This window comes from Camelina sativa, chromosome 17 (genome assembly GCF_030686135.1).
Source record: "Camelina sativa cultivar CO46 ecotype springtype chromosome 17, ASM3068613v1".
Classification (NCBI taxonomy): domain Eukaryota; kingdom Viridiplantae; phylum Streptophyta; class Magnoliopsida; order Brassicales; family Brassicaceae; genus Camelina; species Camelina sativa.
In genome coordinates, this window is record NC_141896.1 from 39,876,052 (window position 1) to 39,895,152 (window position 19,101).

The following is a 19,101-nucleotide window of genomic DNA, read 5'->3' on the forward strand; positions in this document are numbered from 1 at the left end:
CTTATTTCTCTAACTGGGACAGTCGTATGGGGCGTGTGTCTCATTTATTGGAGACTTCTGTCTCCAAATTAATTTCAGACTTTATAGGTTTATAGATAGATAGATACTTCAAATTTTCCTGGATTAGATATGGGTTCTGAATTACATAATTGACCCCATGCATTATCCTTTTCTTAAGAAAATTGAACCAACTACAGATTGATCTGATGATTTATACATACATAGTCTTGGTGCTGATTAAAGATCTAATTACTTTAATTGTATAGATTGTGAGATTAGCTGATAGGAGTGTGATGGAAGCAATTGGAATTTATTGTGCTTCCAGGGTAGGCAAATCTACCTTTAAATAATTTATTTATGCATATAATTAATGTATAAACAAATTTGCGTGACAAAGAAGAATTTGCATAGATTAATGTGTAAGAGCATGATTACTGGAAATTACTCTCATGGTTTCTCTTGTAATTGGGGCCCAAAAACTTAATAAAAAACTTATTTTTCAGTCGATTAAGAAGAGTATCGATTCTGTGGGAAGGAATTAAGGAACGGCAGTAGCAACGCTACGTGGCTTATTCTGATTCGTTTATGCGTAAATATAAAAGAAATTTTTTTTTTAATCTATTTTCTTCTTTCTTTCTTCCTTGACCCCCTATCTCTCTCTTCTCTGTCGATCCAAACGGCGAATCGAAGCCGATTCATCTAGAGACCGGAAAAATCAATGATTCACCTCGAATCCTTTGATTTTTCTGGCTAAAACTGGAGGCTTGTTGGTCTAAGGAGCTATGGGATGCAATCTTCACTCACAAATTCGGTAAAAAATTTCTCCTTTTCTTCACTCACAGATTCGGTAAAACTGGAGACTTGTTGGTCTAAGGAGCTAAGGAGCTATGGGATGCAATCTGAACTCTCTCAAAGACGGTAAAAGATTTCTCCTTTTCTTCCCCAGAATTTGAAAAATTGATGATTTTGCTTGGTTTTGTAAATCGAGGGTTTTAGTATTCTTCTTACTGATTGTGATCTACCCTTATTCCCATATCAGATTCATGCTTGATTATGATTCGTGATACCAATTTAAAGATTGAAACTTTGGAAATTTGGGTGTACTTGTAGAAGTCTTGTTGTCTTATTAGTTGGGATTGATCTATTTGCACAAAGGTCTCGCCTTTGATTAGTGCTTTTGTATGATTGTTTGTAATGTATGGTGTAAAGCTATGATAACATTAGGTTTGTTCAGTACTTAGACCTCAGCTTTGCTTTTGGTACAGATTTGGAATGGAAACTGATCTATGTAGGCTCCGCAAAAGATTAAACTTATGATCAGCTTCTCGAGAGTGTTCTTGTAGGGCCTGTTAATGTTGGCAACTACCGGTTCGTTTTGCAGGTAACATATGTGTTTGTGTTTACAAGTCGCTGCTTTTGTTGTAATTCACTGTTTCTCAGTACTTTATTTTGTTGGTTGTTTCCTTTGTTGAATTAGGATTCTAGTTTTATGTGATGCAGTAGTGAACTTGTGCGTAGAGAACTTGACCTCTCTGCTAAAGAATTGCAAGTATTTTGCATTCACAACTATTTAAATGTGATCCAGTGTTCTCTCTAAATGATCATATCGCATGTTTGGATATAATAAACAGACTATGATTAATTCTAATTGCAGGGTCTTGATGGTTCATGGATCCGCGGATGAGGTTATACCCCTGGAAGATGCCAAGGAGTTTGCAAAGATCATACCCAACCACAAGCTGGAGATTGTGGAAGGAGCTGATCATTGTTATACCAAACATCTAAGTCAACTAGGTACAACAGTTTTGGAGTTCATAAAGACAGTCATTGTGACCAACTAGTTTTTTTTCCCTTCCCTTTAAAGTAATGTTCATGATGCGTAATACATTTTCCACACTGAGTCCGCAGTTTTTGGGTTTAAGAATAATGGTAACCAAAATACATTTTCCATATTATTATTTAAATGCATGAGTAACATTTTTTGGATTCTTTAGTAATAGGGTGATTTTGCTTAAGTTCTCTTAGAGTTGTTTTGATTAATTTAGTATTAATTATATAATTATTTAATATGAGAGTAACTTAGAGAGTACCTACCACTAATGATGGTCTAAGTATTCTTTTCAGCTCACACTCATAGATTTGCGTGCATTCCCATGTCAACTTGGTTTCTTTGCCCACTCTCCTTTTTCAACTTACAAACTCCATCGGATTTTTCAACTTGAATCTCCCATACATTTCACATACCAGTACAATTTTTTCATGGGCACCTTTTATACTATTGAAAATTAAATCATTAACTAACCAATCATGTTTGGATGCTTTGAAAGAAAACTAAAAAGAATGTCTTTAGCTATTACATATCCTTCCTAGCTACTTTTATACTAGAGTATGATTAGTATAATCTAGTTGGTTGATAAAGATATACTAGAGTAATTTGATACGTAGATATTTTCAAAAACTGAAATCAAGATTCTATCATTGTTAAGGAGGAAAAGGCAACAAATGGTAGGGTCTTAGTGGAATCTATGAGAATACCTTTACAAGAGTGCAAGTTTTGTCTAATGAACTCATCTTGATGTGCAAGTTGTTCCCAATTGACAACATACATAATTTACAATATTCAAAACTAAATATTATTTCAAGTTGGTGTTAATGAAAATGGTTTATAGTTTTATATATTAACTGTGAGATTACTTTTTGAGCTCTGAATAATAGGAAGATATTGATATTTTCATGGAAATTAAATGAATTAAAAAAGCTTAGAACAAGTGTGAATATATAATTGGTCCAAGTGGAGAAGAAAGGTATCTACGTTTTTGTCAGTTTGTGGGACAATATTGAATCTAGAATCTATCCAACACTAATCTTACAAGCAACCACTCTGATATGACGCTCATTTGATCATGATCGTACATTTGCTAGAAATATCAGTCTAGATTATCACCAAAATTTGACACTTGAATACTCTGATCACCTTAAAATATTTAGAATAATAATATACTTTAATTTATGTATTAATGTTGATCTTTAGTGAAGAATAATCAACATTGGTTACGTTGTAAATATGGTAGGTCAACGACTAAGTTAGGAGTTTTGGTTTTGTGTAGAAAAAAGTTGCATGATGGATCGAGTAGATGTCCACCACTGGTTTCGTTTTCGTTGGATTTCCACCATTGTGTTTTTGCTTTTTACATGAAATTTCTACGCCGCCTAATCATAGTGTCCGCCAAGCCGTGAGACTTATTCAACGTACCGGCTTCATTTGTATAATAAACCAAGTTGAATTGAACTGGAAAATCTCAACTAAAAGTTTGGGTTGGACCACTTAGACTACTAAGCTTTTTGAACAGAAGAAATTGGAATTTTAGCATTGTGTGTTAAGCTCTATTACGGGCTTCAACAATTTGGACCCAAGAGAGAGAGAGTCTCAAGTTGGGCTGTTCTCTAACATTGTTAAGTTTATTCAACGTAAAAAATTTCTCATTGTTTTTTGTTTTCTTTGACTAGATTAATCTCATATTTATCCAAACAACAAACAGTTAACCAAAAAGAAACAAACAAAGAAAGAGGAAAGCATATAGTATTATACATGTGACATTCAAATATGTGAGGGATTAATTAATTAATGAATTTGATCAAGTTAACATTTTGTTAATCATCAAAGCGTTTTTGCAAAGCTTAAGAAACATATCGTTCCTCTGCGAAAGCTCCACATCGTTCCCGGCACGTGACTCCAACGCGTTTCCACATGACTCGATGGCGCTTATCGCCGCCTTCAGCCAGACGTCGACGTCCGCGTGCGCGTTCGCGAGCATCGCGGAGATCGAGTCGTCGAGCTGCTCAACGGCGTCTAGGTAATTCTTCTGACAGTCCTCGAGCGTGGCCTCAGTCGCTGGCTCAAGATCCTCGTTGCCGAGCTTATTCTTGATATAGGAAGAAGTGGCTGAAGCGTTGGCCGACGCGGCGGATATAGCTATGATCTCGATCTGGTTGCTTGTGCCTGCGAACTCGCCTGACTCGGGACGTGAAATAATGCTGGAGAGACAGAGTTTTGGATCGTCCGAGTGTTTGCAAAGATCGGAGATCATACCGGAATCAGCATTTCCGAGGAAGGAGGAAAGGAGAACGATGCAGAGGAAGAGAACTCCGGTGAATTGATTCATCTTTGATTGTATTTGCTTTTGGAATTGAGGGTTTGTGGTGTTTATGATTCAATCATGCGTAGAGAGATTTTATATTTGGAGGAAAAGAACATGTAACGTCCAAAACAATATTTGAAGAAATGAGTTTTTATCGTTTTTGTTGTTGTTTTGTTTGTTGAAGAAATCTGTTATTTTTTCTTTCAAAAATAAGCGGGAAATAACAGAAAAGCAAATATCAAACTGATCTGTGCTGGCCTAATATGATAATAATGGGCCTATTCTGCTAGTCATTACATCTTTTTTTTTTTTTTTAATTCATCCTTCCTGTAGAACACAACTTGAAGTCATCAAGAAATGCTTTGAATCGGATCCGAGAGCCAATGTGGTTTGTATAGCCCATCTTAAAAAGCTTCGACCTCTATTTCTAGCATTGTTCTTTGACCTTGGACTAACGCTGCCACTCATCCACAACACCTTTCCGAGCTTTTCTATCAAGACCTAATCTAATCCACACTTAATTATATCTAGCCTTTAACCAAACCCCATCAACATTACAGCACTTCTGGTCTTCCCATTTCATATTCCTCGAGTCCTCGGTTCAACAAAGTTTGTTTGAATTCTTTCTTCAACCTGTTCCTCAACATCTTCATATGCCTTCATCATTATAACTTGGGGATCAGACTCAAACCCTTTGGAGATTATATCATTTACTCCTTCCGTTTCATAATATAGGATGTTTAGTGAAGTATTTTTGTTTCATAATATAGTATGTTTCCAATTTTCTATGTAGCTTTTAGATTAATTTTATATTTTAAATTATGCAGTCTTGTTTATGATTGGTTAAACTTTTTAAAAGTAACTTTTTCTTAATATGTGTGTTTTAACTAAAACATCATATATTTTGAAACGGAATGAGTATCATTTATGGTCTTCCACTATGTTCAGAGGATCCAAGGTTAACAGATTAAAACTGATTGACAACAATATATCACTTTGTAATATCTTAGATTTTTTTTGGGAAAATTCCCAAAAAAAACACCAACTATTTAATATTTGTCAGAAAAAAACATGAACTTTTTTCGTTGCCAGAAAAATACGCAAACTATTTTTTAGTTGATAAAGAATACACGAACTATTATTTTTTTCCAGTTTCTCCTCGTTTCCGTTACGACCGTTAACGGTATTGTAACGGCGTTACTATTTTTGAAAAAAATTCCAGAAAAAAACACAAACTATTTATTTGTTGCCAGAAAAATACATGAACTTTTTTTTCTTTGCCTGAAAAATACATAATTTTTCATTTCTTATTTTTCTATTAACAATGTTAGAGATCATATCTCATAACTTTCTCTGCTCTCTTGAACTTCATACTAGTTTTCACTACTATTTATGATAACTAAATTCAAGAACAAAAATACACAATTAGATTGATTGATTTCTAAATTTCTCAATAGTATTGTTTTTGCATAAATAAATGGTGAATCTGGTTAGGTTACAAGAGTTGATATCCCACAAAATGGCTATAATCTACGATCTCGATCAAGTTTGCGTACACCAGCCCAATTGATGATTTACACTGGCTATAAGCATCATAAAAGGTACTAAACTAAAGAGATGCATATTTTTTGAAATGTATACAAAGGTCTACAAAGGTGGGGATCTCATAAAATTTTAGAGAAATGTTGATGAAGTTTCAAAATTTGTAAAGTCAGTGTAAATCCAAAAACAACACTAATTGAGAAATTTGGAAATCGATTAATATAATTGTGTATTTGTTCTTATTTTAGTTATCCTAAATAGTAGTAAAAACTTGAATGAAGTTCAAGAGAGCAGAGAAAATTATAAGTTATGATCTCTAACATTGTCAATGGAAAAATAAGAAATGAAAAATTATGTATTTTTTAGGCAAAAAAAAAAGTTCATGTATTTTTCTGACAACAAATAAATAGTTTGTGTTTTTTTCTGGAATTTTTTTCAAAAATAGTAACGCCGTTACAATACCGTTAACGGTCGTAACGGAGACGAGGAGAAACTAGAAAAAAATAATAGTTCGTGTATTTTTTATCAACTAAAAAATAGTTTGCGTATTTTTCTGGCAACGAAAAAAATTCATGTTTTTTTCTGGCAAATATTAAATAGTTGGTGTTTTTTTTTGGAATTTTCTCGATTTTTTTTTGTCTGACTTTAGATATATAGTATTATCATTATTTTGAGGTAGTTGCGTATTTATTTTGTTTATAGTATTCAGTTGGTTCATTCCGTTTATTCGTTGCATTTTTGTCGATAATATTTTCTCTAATCTGAAAAGACGCATTAAATAATGGATATAATGACAATGACATTGTAACGCTTCCCGTGTTTGAGGGAAGAGAAGATACGATAAGCTCAGGGAATGTTTGGAAATTTGGACATCTCTCTCTATCCAGGAACTAGTCCCCTCATTGCACATGTCATCAAAGCAAAGTCCGTTTATATATATGATCGTCGTGGGTCGTGGACTTACTTCATCACATTACAAAGAAATAAACACAACTTACATATTCTCTTATAAAATAATCCACTGTCACAATATTTACATTTTACAACAATTAATTAGTTCAAAAACATAAACAAAACATTTACAGCATCACGAATTTAACAATTTTTGTATTTTACTACATCATATGATCAGAATAATTATAAGAATATCTTTTTTTTTTTAGATAAAAAAAAAAACTCAACCCAAAAAAATAAAAACACTCAAGCGTCACATCACAAAATTCTGCAAACATCGGTCTCCTCACGACAATAGAGCACCGGAGGAGGAGGATACTGGGATGGTACCATATGATAAGTAGTGTGTTGCTGACTCATAGAACAACATAATCCGCAGAAACCTGAGTTTGGTATCTCACAAGTACATCTTCTCGCCGGAGGCATCTGGTTGTTGTACTGGCCCATAGGATGTGGCTGCTGTTGAGGCGGCGGAGCGGCCTGCACGGTGATGATACTCGTGTTGCAAACTTTCTTCTTGAGCTCACGTGTTAGCTCCGCCAAGTCAATCCCTTCTCCCAACAAAACTAGCTGATCATTCTGTCCCTGAATCGAGACCGATCTCACACCTGCCAGACAGTGAAATAAATCAAGTTTTTGCTGAAACGGTTCACATGACCTAACTTCCTTTGCAAGTTACTGGCAAAATTAGTCATAGAGACTAGAAATGTTTAATTACCGAATTTTCCAGATGCGATTTTCATAGCTTTCTTCATCGATTTCTCACCGTCACTCATATCCATCTTCAGAACTATCCGTTGCTGAAGAAAGAACGGTAATAAACGAAGATAAGTTTCGTGTTTTGCAAGAAACTAGTTTTTACCTGATGATAAACTAATAAAAGGAACATATGTCAAAGGAAGTAATGGCAGTTACCTTCATCATATCGCCGGAGAGAATACTCCGATATCGGTGTGTTATTGAGGAGAGATACCAAGATTTGCTTGAGTGTTTATCTTGATCTATTGAATTGTGACTGTATAGAACATGAATCATCTACTTAATTTATAGAACTAGCATAAACCTATTATAAAGACAAAGAAAAAAGCATAAATTTAATAATAAGGAAGTTTAATTATTTAAAATTCGAACGATAGAAACTATTTCGTAGTAAATTCAATCATCCATCATAGTTTTATGATTTACGCGGGACTATAGATAGACTCAGTCATCATAAGCAGATTCCTTGAAAGTTAAACAGTTCTATGTATGTATGTATGTATGTATGTATGTATAATTATTACTATTATTATATTTTTCACTATCAATTTCCATGTAATTTGCTTGACATTTTCATCTTCAATATTATAAAGTAATTATTTATTTATTTGATTTGATTAGAAGTTGAAATTGAAGAGTTTTTTTTGCTGCTAGAATTATTAGGATAGTGATTGTTGCCTTGTCGGCTAAGCTTACGTTTAAATTAGTCTACAAGAAATGATAAAATCATATTGTAAGTTGCTATATTTTACTATAAAACAAAACGGTTAAAGTGTCGTACCAAACCTTCTGGTCCAGATGGTGTCTTAGTGTGAATCAGTAGTACGAGAGAGACTGTTTGAAAAAAGGCAAGTATTGAGAAATTATCTTGCAGCAGCAGTGATAAAGATAAGTATCTCCTTAAGATAATGCAAAGTCACTACCATTTCTTGGATACATTCTTCAAAAACTAAATATACACACAAAATTACCCCAAAAATATCATCTCCACATCGAGATCATCACAGTTTCGAGTTGACACTTGTCAGTAGTTAACTTACTGCCATGCTAATAGATAGACACATAAGATAAATTACACACCATCCGTAGAGATTCTTGAGTCATCATCTTCAGTAACCTTGTTTCCATCAACGTATCCTGAGAAGTTCTTTGAGGATTAGTTACCTAAAGAATTTTTCATATCGATTATGCAAAACAAAAAAAACAATGATTTACCAGTGCTGTGGAGGATGAATGTGGTGGTTGCTCTGCCTAGTGAAGCTTCGTTCTTGTGATTCTATAGTGTACGGATGGCGAAGGCTATTACTTGTTGACATTCTTCGTACTTCCCAGTCATAAATTTCATGAGAAACTCCACTCGAGCGGTTAGAACATTCGAATAGTGGTTCTTGACTAGCTTGAACTGGAAAGTCTTGACAAAGCAGGCGGTGTCTTTCTGGTGATCCTCCAGAGTACAGATGAGGAAACCTTGTCCGTTTTAGCATTCTTTGTATTACCCCCTCATAATTATCAAGCGGAACTCCACAGAGGCGGTTAGAGCTTTCATAGAAATGTTCTTGACGATGTTGATTTGTTTGAAAAGGAACGTCTTGACAAAGCAGGCTGCTTCTTTTAGTGTATCTGTACTTGTCCAGCTCTATTAAACTGTCATCAAACAGGGCATGGTTTCTTCCAAGAGAGAAGTGGGCATCTTCAAACTGTGAATATCTATGTTCTTGGTAATCCAATGGAGATGTTCTCTGTCTTGATTGAACACAAGGATCTTGGACTTGCCTAAGGTCATAGTCCCTACGATAGCTGAGATCAAACGGAACTGGTCTTTGGCTAACACCGTGAAATTCAGTTTGTTGGGGATACCCATGATCAAATGACACTGCAGGCTGCATATTTATAAGACCTTGGGGACGATTTGATGCTTGTTCCTTCCCTTCTCTCCATTTCACCTTCTCTGCATAAAGCTCCTTAGCGACGCGAGAGAATCTGAACTTGAAAGTGCTGCATTCTCCCAAAAGGAAAGGTTGGTCACATCTAGTCCCATCTCCTCTCTTATTCTCATAACCAGGGTAACTTCCCTTCTCGAACGCCACACGTTGAATCAACACAAGAAAGCATCTGCTAGCGAGCTCCTCAAGATTCCAGTTACAGAAAGGTGCTTTGTTCTTGTGCGAGACATGAACTTCTCCATTATCTCTAAGCAAACGGCTTGCACCATGGAAAAATCCAAACACCAGCTCTCTATGCTTCCTGCAACAAAGAACATCTCTACAAATTCGTTACAAAAATTCCTCAAAAGTTGCCAGTCTACACATCTCAACTGCAAGAAGAAGGTATCTGTAATGCCAAAGAAACGTTGAAGCTCACTCACCGTATAAGAGAGGAATCAGACTCTTTGCCGTGGAAACCGGCGTGGGGGAAGTTGAAAATGACACGATCAAATCTTCTAAAACGAAGATCAGGATGAAATTGCAGTGTGGTTGCATCAACTCCATGTAAAAGTAATGCTCCAAGTCGCTTCAAAGCTTCAAGGTTTGATCTTGCCTTTTTGTACTTTCTAACCACAGTATCTGCTTCAACAACAGAGGAAATCAAACTTAAAGCTACAACCTTTAATCAGTACAAAGATGAAAAATCACATCTTCCACCGGAAGCTCCATAATCAGTAGAGTTCACCCTATGATTTGATTTCGATTCTTTCTCACAGCCAAGTCTGAGACAGTCTCATGCTAAAAGAGGCATAAAAAAACCCTAAAACCTCAGACATAGAAAACTCAAACGAAATCAAAAACCCTAAAAAATTCTCACAGTGTAAGCAGAGGAAGTGTTACCGTATGAATCGAGTGAGGAAGCGCAAATACTGGAAGCAGAGCCGAATCGAGTGGCTAAGCTACAAGAGAATGAGAAATCTCCTTCGCCGACGAGAAGTATCTGATGGTTCGATGAGTAGTGTTTGACCCATACTTCTTCTTCATCCTCCCTATCACCCTTAACCTCCATCGCCATTAGAGCAATAAAGGATGAAACTTTAGAAAGTTTTGATTTTTTTTTTTTTTTCTCTATTTTCAAAAACAGAAGTAACGTTTATTAGTAGTAGTAGTACTACTGTATAAGTCCAAGAGAAGAGAGACGGTTGAGTTTTCTCATCTATCGAAAAATGGGAAAAGATGATTGGGATTTTTACACCGATATTAACAAAAGACGATCATTTATTGATTTTGTTTATTGAGCCCCCATTTCAGTACAAAAGTAGTATTTCTGTTGGCTCATAAAGGCGTTTATTGTTAAAAATGAAATGATTGAAAATTGCGTTCTGATTAGAGTGTTTTAGTATCAAGAATAAATACTAATACAACTATACTAGTTTTTACTCCCTCTGCCTCACAAATATTGAAGTTTTAGAAAATTTTCTTTGTTTCAACAAGATTGATGTTTTGAATATTTTTAATAAATTTTTGTTTTAATGATTACTGATACTGTAGAATGTATGGAGTGTAAAAGTGGGAAGGTGGGAAAGTGAAAAAGTATTAGAAAAATAAATCATATATTCTCTCTGTCTTAATATGTGTGTAAAATCCTAAACTTCAATCTTTGTGAGACAGAGGGAGTAGTAGTTTGTTACTAAAATCATATGATTAAGCTACACAAAAACAAATTACTAAGTTTTTACCAGTGTTCAAGAAAGCGGTCTAGGCGGCCGCCTAGGCGCCGTCTAGGCGCTAGGCGCTCAGTAGACGCCTAGATGACCGCCTAAACCGCTTAAAATTACATTAATTTAATTTTAATATTTATTTTTGATTTTTAACTATATAGATTTAAATTATTAATTTTTATATTTGTATACGTAATTATAAATGTTTATATATTGTTAATATAACTTAAATAAATGTATTTTTGTTAATTTTGTTTATAATTTATAATTTTTTTTTATTTTTCTAACATATATTTGTACATAATTTTATATATATATAATGTTTTATGTTGTAAACGCCTAAACCGCCTAAAAACCGTCTGCCCTGATTAGGCGTTCTAGGCGCTAGGCGCTGGGTCACCGCCCAGATACCGCCTAGCGCTTTCTTGAACACTGGTTTTTACTAATGCGTCCTACCAAATTTTCTGGCTAAGCGTTCCGCCTAGAGTCTTTTGATAGATGGGATATATCACAAGAGAGTCAAAACATGAGAGTGTTTATGGGATTCTCTCCTTAAAGACAATGCACTAGTCGCGCAGGACTCGCAATCACTTTCAACTACATATTCTCCAAAAATGTAAAAAACCAGATAAGTACACAAAATTATAACAAATTAAATATCATCTCCCATATAGAGATCATTGCATCATATAGAATGCAGCTTTGTTGGTGCGTCCTGCGTGCATACCATATTTTGAGCTTGCTCTGCCTACTCATGCTTCCGTTTTCGTGATTCTCCCTGAGTGCTGTTTCGTATCAACATTTTTCGTACTCTCCCCTTGTGAATTCCATGACATACTCCTCTGAAACGGAGAGAGCGTTCGGGGAACGGTTCTTGACTAGCTTGTACTCCAAATTCTTGACACTGATGAGGAACGGTCCTCCGTGTTACCATCCTTTCTAATTTTCCATTATGCATTTCTAACGATACTCTATTGAAGCGGTTGTATTCAAGAAGTTGTTCTTTACGATGAGGTTTCATTCTTTTACTGTATCTGGGCAGTTCAAGATGTATCGAGCTGTCTTCAACACGGACATGTTTGTTATCCATCGCCCGAGTTGTTGGAAAAGCTTGGTGACACTTTGGTTCTCGTTCTTTCACTTCTCTCCATTTCACCTTCTCTGCATAAAGCTCCTTAGCGACACGAGAGAATCTGAATTTGAAAGTACTGCACTCTCCCAAAGGGAAAGGTTGGTCACATCTGGACCCATCGCCTCTCTTATTCTCATAACCAGGGTAGTTGCTCTTATGGAACGCCACACACTGAATCAACACAAGAAAGCATCTGCTAGCGAGTTCCTCAAGATTCCAGTTACAGAAAGGTGCTTTGTTCTTGTGCGAGACATGAACTTCTCCATTAGCTCTTAGCAAACGGCTTGCACCATGGAAAAATCCAAACACCAGTTCTCTATGCTTCCTACAGACAAACATACAGACAAAGAACATCTACAAATTCTTTACACAAATTCCTCAAAAGTTGTCTACACCTTCAACTGCAAGAAGAAAGTATCTGAAACACCAAAATCTTACCGTATTTGACAGGGATCAGACTCTCTTCTGTGGAAACCGGTGTGCGGGAAGTTGAAGATGACACAATCAAATCTTCGGAAATGAAGATCAGGATGGAGTTGCAGTTTGGTTGCATCAACTCCATGTAAAAGGAAAGCTCCAAGTCTCTTCAAAGTTTCAAGGTTTGATCTTGCCTTCTTGTACTTTCTAACCACAGTGTCTGCTTCAGTTACCCACAAAAACACATGAAACAACAAAGGATATCAAATCTAAAAGCTACAACCTTTTTAACTGGTTTATAAAGCTATGAACTTGAACAGAGAGGAACAATGCAAATGTTGGAAATCAAACCATTCACCGGAATTAAGCTCAATAAAACAGTGACAATGTAAGGAAAGTAAGTAAGTGGTTACCATATGAATCGAGAGAGGAAGCGTAGATATTGGAAGCAGAGCCGAAGCGAGTGGCTAAGCTACAAGAGAATGAGAAATCTCCTTCGCCAAGGAGAAGTATCTGATGCTTGGATGAATAGTGTTCGACCCACTTTTCTTCAGCATCGTCTCTATCTCCTTTAAGCTCCAAAAGCTCTCTCATGTTTTGGGAAGTTATGTTTTATCTTCAGAGTTCAAGACATATATTAACGTACCTATTTCCGCTCTGTTGATGTATAAAAAACTTAAAGAAGAGGGACGATTTAGTTTCCTTATAAATGGAAAATGACGATTCGCTTTACCCACAAATCAAAAAGGTGATCACTGATTTGCAGCCAAAATAAAATATGTTTTTGTTGCTAATAAAGGTGACATGGCGTTAGCGATTAGAAAACGCAAACGCAGTATATGACAATCGCTGAATTTGAATGGACACTTAGAAGAAGAACGAGACTGAAACATAGAAAAAACAAGAACTTATTTACCTCCAAGCTAACAAATACATGGCACAAACAGCTTCATTCTTAATCAAAACTCGTTGAGTAAGCAATTGCTTCACTGTCCATTATTCCATTTCCAACCCCTCTTGTACTCACTGCCCTAACAATGAATAAAGAGAAATTGCGGGAAACTGCCCAATCGAACAACCAAAACTAGGCTGATTCGTCATCAACAACAAACTCTTCGCTTCCTTCAGCTCATTGCAGCAAATGGAATGCTAGATCATATTTCATGAAGCTTAGGAACCATATAGTTTTGTTTTCTAGAAAACACACAGAACTCGAATCGAACTTAAAAGCAAGTGTCTTTGTTTGAAGTTGAAACACCTACCCCATCCAAAAGCAAACTCAAATCCAGAAACAACAACACACACCATCAAATCTAAAACAGAGCCTTTGATGAGAAAAAAAATCCAATCTTTGAATAGAGTTGGTTGTAACAACAAATTCTATAAGCATCAATCAATTTAAGGAGGAGGAGACTCAGACGGGGTCTTAGAGACGATAGAAAGAGCGTGTAATCCAGAATCCAGCTCTTCCCGGAGCAAATCGTAGACCAACCTATGCCTCTTCACCAGATTCATACCTTGGAACCCTTTCGAAACGATCTTCACGTTGAAATGCGTCTCTCCGTCGGTTCTGCCTTTCATCCCGGCGTGACCGGCGTGCTGATACGAGACATCTTCGATCACTAACTCAACAGGTTCGAGCTCTTTCTGAAGCTTCTCTCTCATCCTGCTCGCTCGACTCTCGATTGCTCCCGAACCCGACCCGGTTTTCTCAACGCTGCTGCTCATCGCGACGGATCTTGACCTAGGTCCCGTCGAATTCGACTCTGAATTGAAGAATTTAGGTACGGAGACGAAGACGCTCGGAGGATTTAACGGCGATTTTAGGGTTTGAGTCCGGTGGAATCCAGATACGATTAACCTAATCGAAGATGAAAACATTGTCGAAAACTCGAAAACAATATGAAACGCCGTCGTTTATTTGGCTTTAGTCATCTTCACGAATCTACCAATTAAAAGGCGTTATTTGCAGTAACGTCCAATAACTTGTAAATATAATAACACCAGCCCCGTCCACATTTATGAGAACTTCACAAAAAGGATCCAAACTCTAAAATTTGTTTCGAAACATCCCCCTTACTTCACGTTTTTGTGAGAAATAAAATGAAAAGTATACTAATTGAGAAATGTGTGTACAGTATATTTATGGTTAAATGATACTATTTAATTAGTTTTAAAAAGGCTAATGCAATTTGATGGTATGGTTTGAAGAAAAGACAACATCTTTGATTTGGGCTATGGTTTGTGTTAATACACTCTTTTGGATTGTATAGACATAAATGACACATAACAAGAAAAACTTAACCTTCAAGTTCCAGAGATGGCAATTGAATAACTCATATAAAGTATTAAATCAGTAAAAAATGATATGTTTAGGGAAAAGGTAATAACACATTTGAAAGAAACGTACATATGAAGAAGTTAAATAATATGGATAGAAATGAGAAAAAAAATTTAGACGTCGTAATCAGAAATAGTTCCTATTTTGGTGACAAAAAAATATAAATATAAAATAGTAGTAGTAGTAAATAGATATTTTGTTTTTGATGTAAACGAAAATAAAGAATAAATAATAATAAAAAAATCGAAGATGAGTAAAGCAGTTGATTCGACCATCACTGCGTTGTTTAGCTGCAGCTCTCGGAACTAGGTCCCACCATTCCTAATAGGATCTGACGTGGATCCTCGATCCCTCCCTCTACCCTTTTTAAAGCACCCGGAACACACTCAAATTTACGACAACTGCCACCACCAAACACCAAGTACTGTACTGTATATAACGTTGTCTGTGGGAAGGGTAGTTTCGTCAAAACCCAAAAAACCCACTTTCCGGTTTTCGTGAAAAAACCCGTCTCCAGCCGCCGCTGCATCCATCCATCCTCCCATTCTCCATTATGCTCTCTCTTTCTCACCGCAAACATATAATATATACTAACGTATTATTATTATATATGTAACTCAGTTTGGTCTGTGCATCGAGTTAACACAGGCAATGCTCGTGTCTCCCCCTCTCTCTTATATAGTATATGTTAGTATGTTTTTAGATTCTCTTTTTTATCTGTTGGAACTGGGGAGCTTTTTGTTAGCTAATCGGTGATCTCGAGACGCTTTTTTTTATTGAATCCCTTTTCTTTCATTTCGTGAGTTTTCTTAATCAAGATTCGATTTTTATTGATTTTCTTTGATGATGATGTAACGTTTCTTTCTCATTCTCTTTGCATGTATTGATCTAATATAATAATCTGGCTTTCTTCTCTCGGCTGATCTCTGTTTTCCTTTTTTTCATATTTTGGATTGGCGTTACACTATCTATTATGTGGTCGGTCATTTATGATTGGTAGTTTGTTTTGTGCGTTAAACGTGATTTGAGGTCATGGGTATCACGGCATTGGTACTTGTGGAATCTACTTATATGTCTTATAAAGTTTGATTCTTTTCAGGATACCTTTTTTTACTGGAAGCATTATAAAAGAAAGAAAGTTGATATATTGGCATTTTTCATGTGATCTTAGAATGCATTTTTATTGTGTTGTGTTGTGTTGTAGGAATGGCTTCAAATTCAGCTGTTGATATTATAGAGACATCTTCCAAGGTTCATTTCTCAGGCTTTCATCAAATGGATGGTTTAGTTTCGATTATATCAGATCAATTGGCTGAGGAAGAGGAACATGGCCAACCTTTTGTGATCGGTGAGAGATGCTGGCAGATTTTTATCTAATCTTAACTGGTTTGAAGATGGTTAGAATCAGACAATGTTAATAGGATGTTTGTTGTCTTTTCAGGAGTTGCTGGAGGAGCAGCATCCGGTAAAACAACTGTTTGCGATATGATTATGCAGCAACTGCATGATCAGAGAGCTGTTGTTGTAAATCAGGTGCTTGAATGTGATCTATTTCGATTTCTGTTTTTTTTTTTGGTTCTGATAACTTATCAGTGATAAGTGATTACAAGTGGTTGATCTTTCTTTTTTTTTTTTTTTTGGCAGGATTCTTTCTACCATAATGTAAATGAAGAGGAGCTTGCAAGAGTTTATGATTATAATTTTGACCATCCTGGTTAGTAAGTCTCTGTATAGCCAAAAACTAATTTAATGGGTCTCTTGATCTAATGCAGACTGCTGTTATTTGTCGCTTAGCATTTTATATATCTGAATTTATAATATGCTTGCTTGTACATATGAATTTTGCTCCTTATCTTGTAGACGCTTTCGATACCGAGCAATTATTGTCTTCTATGGAGAAGTTAAGAAAAGGACAAGCAGTAGATATTCCCAACTATGACTTTAAAAGTTACAAGAACAATGTTTTTCCACCTAGAAGGGTAAGGAGCTTCTTAGAATCTTTTCCTTCTTGTCACATAGTCACTTGGTATATATGTGTGCTGGTTCTGAGTTCTGACATTTTGAAGTTTGCTTCTTATTTCTGAAGATCAAACTCATGATGAAGTGATTAGCTCTCTTTTTCAGACACATAAACTTGTTCATCATTTGCAGGTAAACCCTTCTGATGTTATAATTCTGGAAGGGATACTCATTTTCCATGACCCTCGGGTGCGAGATTTGATGAACATGAAGATATTTGTAGATGCAGGTCTTTCTCTTACCGAACCCGCTACACTTATCTAGCCAAATCCATAGCAATTATGAGACGCTGCACTTGTGCATTACACACATGATGGTGATAAATTTGGTTTCTTATTCTACATCATGGTGTTATTTATGCAGATGCTGATGTGCGTTTAGCGAGAAGGATTAAACGTGATACTGTTGAGAAGGGCAGAGACATTGCCACTGTTCTTGACCAGGTTTGTGTCGCTCTATGCAAAGAACTTCGTTACTATCACATCATTTATGTTTTGATTGTGGAAACTTTATAATGCAGTACTCGAAGTTTGTGAAGCCAGCATTTGAGGATTTCATTCTACCAACAAAGAAATACGCAGATATAATAATTCCCCGAGGAGGTGATAACCATGTTGCTATTGATTTGATTGTGCAACACATCCACACGAAGCTCGGTCAACATGATCTCTGTAAAATCTATCCAAATCTTTATGTTATTCAATCAACTTTTCAGGTTTCACTTATTCTCCTTTCTCTCGTCTAATCAACCAACAGTAATAATTTCTGGCTTAATGATCAGAAAGACTGATACTTTAGCCGGTTGGTTACAGATACGTGGGATGCACACTCTAATCCGAGACTCTAAAACAACAAAGCATGACTTCATCTTCTACTCCGATCGATTGATTCGTTTGGTGGGTGCTAAATTAGTTTTCTGTTGCGTATTATTTCGATATGTTTGCTTTATTAATGTCCTCTCGCCAGGTGGTTGAGCACGGCCTCGGGCACCTTCCCTTCACAGAAAAGCAAGTGGTCACTCCCACAGGTTAGCTAATGACGAATATTATATTTTACTGCAGTCTTGCAGCAGAAATCTCCAACCAGAGTGAGATAAGAAACTCATGATGTTTGTTAAATGTAGGATCTGTGTATTCGGGTGTGGACTTCTGTAAGAGGCTGTGTGGTGTCTCAGTTATCAGAAGGTAAAAAAGACCAACTCAAACACTTGACACCGGGTTGTTGTTGTGGTCAAGAAGACCATATATATAATGATTCTGTCTTTGAACACAGCGGTGAGAGTATGGAGAACGCTCTAAGAGCATGCTGCAAAGGAATCAAAATTGGAAAGATTCTGATTCATAGAGAAGGGGACAACGGGCAACAGGTTTGTAACTTGTTTTATGTTCATCCTCTGTTAATCACTTGGTCCTAACTACTTTTGTGGCACCTACCAGCTTATCTACGAGAAGCTACCCTCAGACATTTCGGAAAGGCATGTGCTTTTGCTAGACCCAATCCTGGGGACAGGTCTGTGTTCTGTGAACTCTGTACTACTACTGGTGGTGAGCACAAAAGACAAGATATAATAGGAAGATAACTAGAGCATGTTTGTGTACAGGAAACTCGGCGGTGCAAGCGATAAGACTGCTCATAAGCAAAGGCGTGCCTGAGTCCAACATCATATTTCTCAATCTCATATCTGTAAGTTTGAAAAGCAAAAAACGTTTAGGCTTCTTCTCTCTCTACATAGCTTAAACTGTTGAAAAAAAATAAAAATGGTATGGGGATTGTTGTGTGTGGGTTCAGGCACCTCAAGGAGTAAATGTGGTGTGCAAAAAGTTCCCAAGGATAAAGATTGTGACTTCTGAGATAGACATCGGTTTAAACGTTGAATTCAGAGTTGTTCCCGGTATGGGGGAGTTTGGAGACCGCTACTTTGGGACGGATGATGAGTGAGAGTGAGTGAGAGCTTTTTTGCCTTGCTCTGAAAATTTTGATAAATTATTTTTGGTTTTCAAATATGTTATACGGATTTCATATTATCACACATATATACGTATACCAACAAACAAATTTCCAACTCAGTTGAAATTTCCAAGTAATGCATACACAGATTTTGGGTCCATCATCCAAGTGTGCGTATTGAAGTCAACCCCCAGTGAATATGATA

At 36.3% G+C, this 19,101-nt stretch overlaps 7 protein-coding genes and 1 long non-coding RNA gene across 11 annotated transcripts; 2 read left to right on the forward strand and 6 right to left on the reverse strand.

The window, feature by feature from the left end:
* Nucleotides 1-36: 36 nt before the first annotated feature.
* On the forward strand, nucleotides 37-1,986 carry LOC147924926 (uncharacterized). The gene is made up of 3 exons (XR_015587070.1): nucleotides 37-918; nucleotides 1,266-1,381; nucleotides 1,655-1,986. It is a non-coding gene; the product is annotated as an uncharacterized LOC147924926 (long non-coding RNA).
* A 1,486-nt stretch (nucleotides 1,987-3,472) lies between these two features.
* Nucleotides 3,473-4,198, reverse strand: LOC104758865 (pectinesterase inhibitor-like). The gene has a single exon (XM_010481824.2). It carries the CDS (start codon nucleotides 4,161-4,163, stop codon nucleotides 3,636-3,638), a length of 528 nt encoding a protein of 175 aa, XP_010480126.1. The 5' UTR covers nucleotides 4,164-4,198; the 3' UTR covers nucleotides 3,473-3,635.
* Nucleotides 4,199-6,665: 2,467 nt separating this feature from the next.
* LOC109125073 (heavy metal-associated isoprenylated plant protein 41-like) lies at nucleotides 6,666-7,873 on the reverse strand. Its single transcript, XM_019239272.2, has 3 exons — nucleotides 7,551-7,873; nucleotides 7,354-7,435; nucleotides 6,666-7,243 (listed from the first exon to the last, which is right to left on the reverse strand). Exons 1-3 carry the CDS (start codon nucleotides 7,668-7,670, stop codon nucleotides 6,894-6,896), a joined length of 552 nt encoding a protein of 183 aa, XP_019094817.1. The 5' UTR covers nucleotides 7,671-7,873; the 3' UTR covers nucleotides 6,666-6,893.
* Nucleotides 7,874-8,274: 401 nt separating this feature from the next.
* On the reverse strand, nucleotides 8,275-10,557 carry LOC104758867 (heavy metal-associated isoprenylated plant protein 41-like). 2 transcript variants are annotated; one of them, XM_019239443.2, is made up of 4 exons: nucleotides 10,220-10,557; nucleotides 9,760-9,958; nucleotides 8,610-9,638; nucleotides 8,275-8,531 (listed from the first exon to the last, which is right to left on the reverse strand). In XM_019239443.2, exons 1-4 carry the CDS (start codon nucleotides 10,392-10,394, stop codon nucleotides 8,522-8,524), a joined length of 1,413 nt encoding a protein of 470 aa, XP_019094988.2. In that variant the 5' UTR covers nucleotides 10,395-10,557; the 3' UTR covers nucleotides 8,275-8,521. The 2 variants fall into 2 exon arrangements, with proteins under 2 accessions (XP_019094988.2, XP_087350050.1); XM_087493924.1 differs by lacking the exons at nucleotides 8,275-8,531; nucleotides 8,610-9,638 and having other exon boundaries at nucleotides 9,756-9,958; nucleotides 10,220-10,497.
* Nucleotides 10,558-11,500: 943 nt separating this feature from the next.
* On the reverse strand, nucleotides 11,501-12,526 carry LOC147924927 (uncharacterized). Its single transcript, XM_087497011.1, has one exon. The coding sequence runs from the start codon at nucleotides 12,524-12,526 to the stop codon at nucleotides 11,789-11,791; it is 738 nt and encodes a 245-aa protein (XP_087353137.1). The 3' UTR covers nucleotides 11,501-11,788.
* An 80-nt stretch (nucleotides 12,527-12,606) lies between these two features.
* Nucleotides 12,607-13,294, reverse strand: LOC147924928 (heavy metal-associated isoprenylated plant protein 41-like). The gene is made up of 2 exons (XM_087496016.1): nucleotides 13,003-13,294; nucleotides 12,607-12,809 (listed from the first exon to the last, which is right to left on the reverse strand). The coding sequence occupies exons 1-2, from the start codon at nucleotides 13,181-13,183 to the stop codon at nucleotides 12,607-12,609; spliced, it is 384 nt and encodes a 127-aa protein (XP_087352142.1). The 5' UTR covers nucleotides 13,184-13,294.
* Nucleotides 13,295-13,812: 518 nt separating this feature from the next.
* LOC104758868 (protein BOLA1, chloroplastic) lies at nucleotides 13,813-14,470 on the reverse strand. The gene has a single exon (XM_010481826.3). The coding sequence runs from the start codon at nucleotides 14,468-14,470 to the stop codon at nucleotides 13,988-13,990; it is 483 nt and encodes a 160-aa protein (XP_010480128.1). The 3' UTR covers nucleotides 13,813-13,987.
* Nucleotides 14,471-15,324: 854 nt separating this feature from the next.
* On the forward strand, nucleotides 15,325-19,056 carry LOC104760046 (uridine kinase-like protein 3). 3 transcript variants are annotated; one of them, XM_019239470.2, is made up of 15 exons: nucleotides 15,325-15,578; nucleotides 16,135-16,278; nucleotides 16,372-16,463; nucleotides 16,575-16,644; nucleotides 16,791-16,909; nucleotides 17,082-17,178; nucleotides 17,313-17,392; nucleotides 17,470-17,664; nucleotides 17,762-17,845; nucleotides 17,916-17,976; nucleotides 18,073-18,133; nucleotides 18,222-18,315; nucleotides 18,386-18,458; nucleotides 18,550-18,632; nucleotides 18,738-19,056. In XM_019239470.2, the coding sequence occupies exons 2-15, from the start codon at nucleotides 16,137-16,139 to the stop codon at nucleotides 18,885-18,887; spliced, it is 1,401 nt and encodes a 466-aa protein (XP_019095015.2). In that variant the 5' UTR covers nucleotides 15,325-15,578; nucleotides 16,135-16,136; the 3' UTR covers nucleotides 18,888-19,056. The 3 variants fall into 3 exon arrangements, with proteins under 3 accessions (XP_019095015.2, XP_087351456.1, XP_087351457.1); XM_087495330.1 differs by having other exon boundaries at nucleotides 15,462-15,729; XM_087495331.1 differs by having other exon boundaries at nucleotides 15,462-15,617.
* The last annotated feature ends 45 nt before the right edge of the window (nucleotides 19,057-19,101 follow it).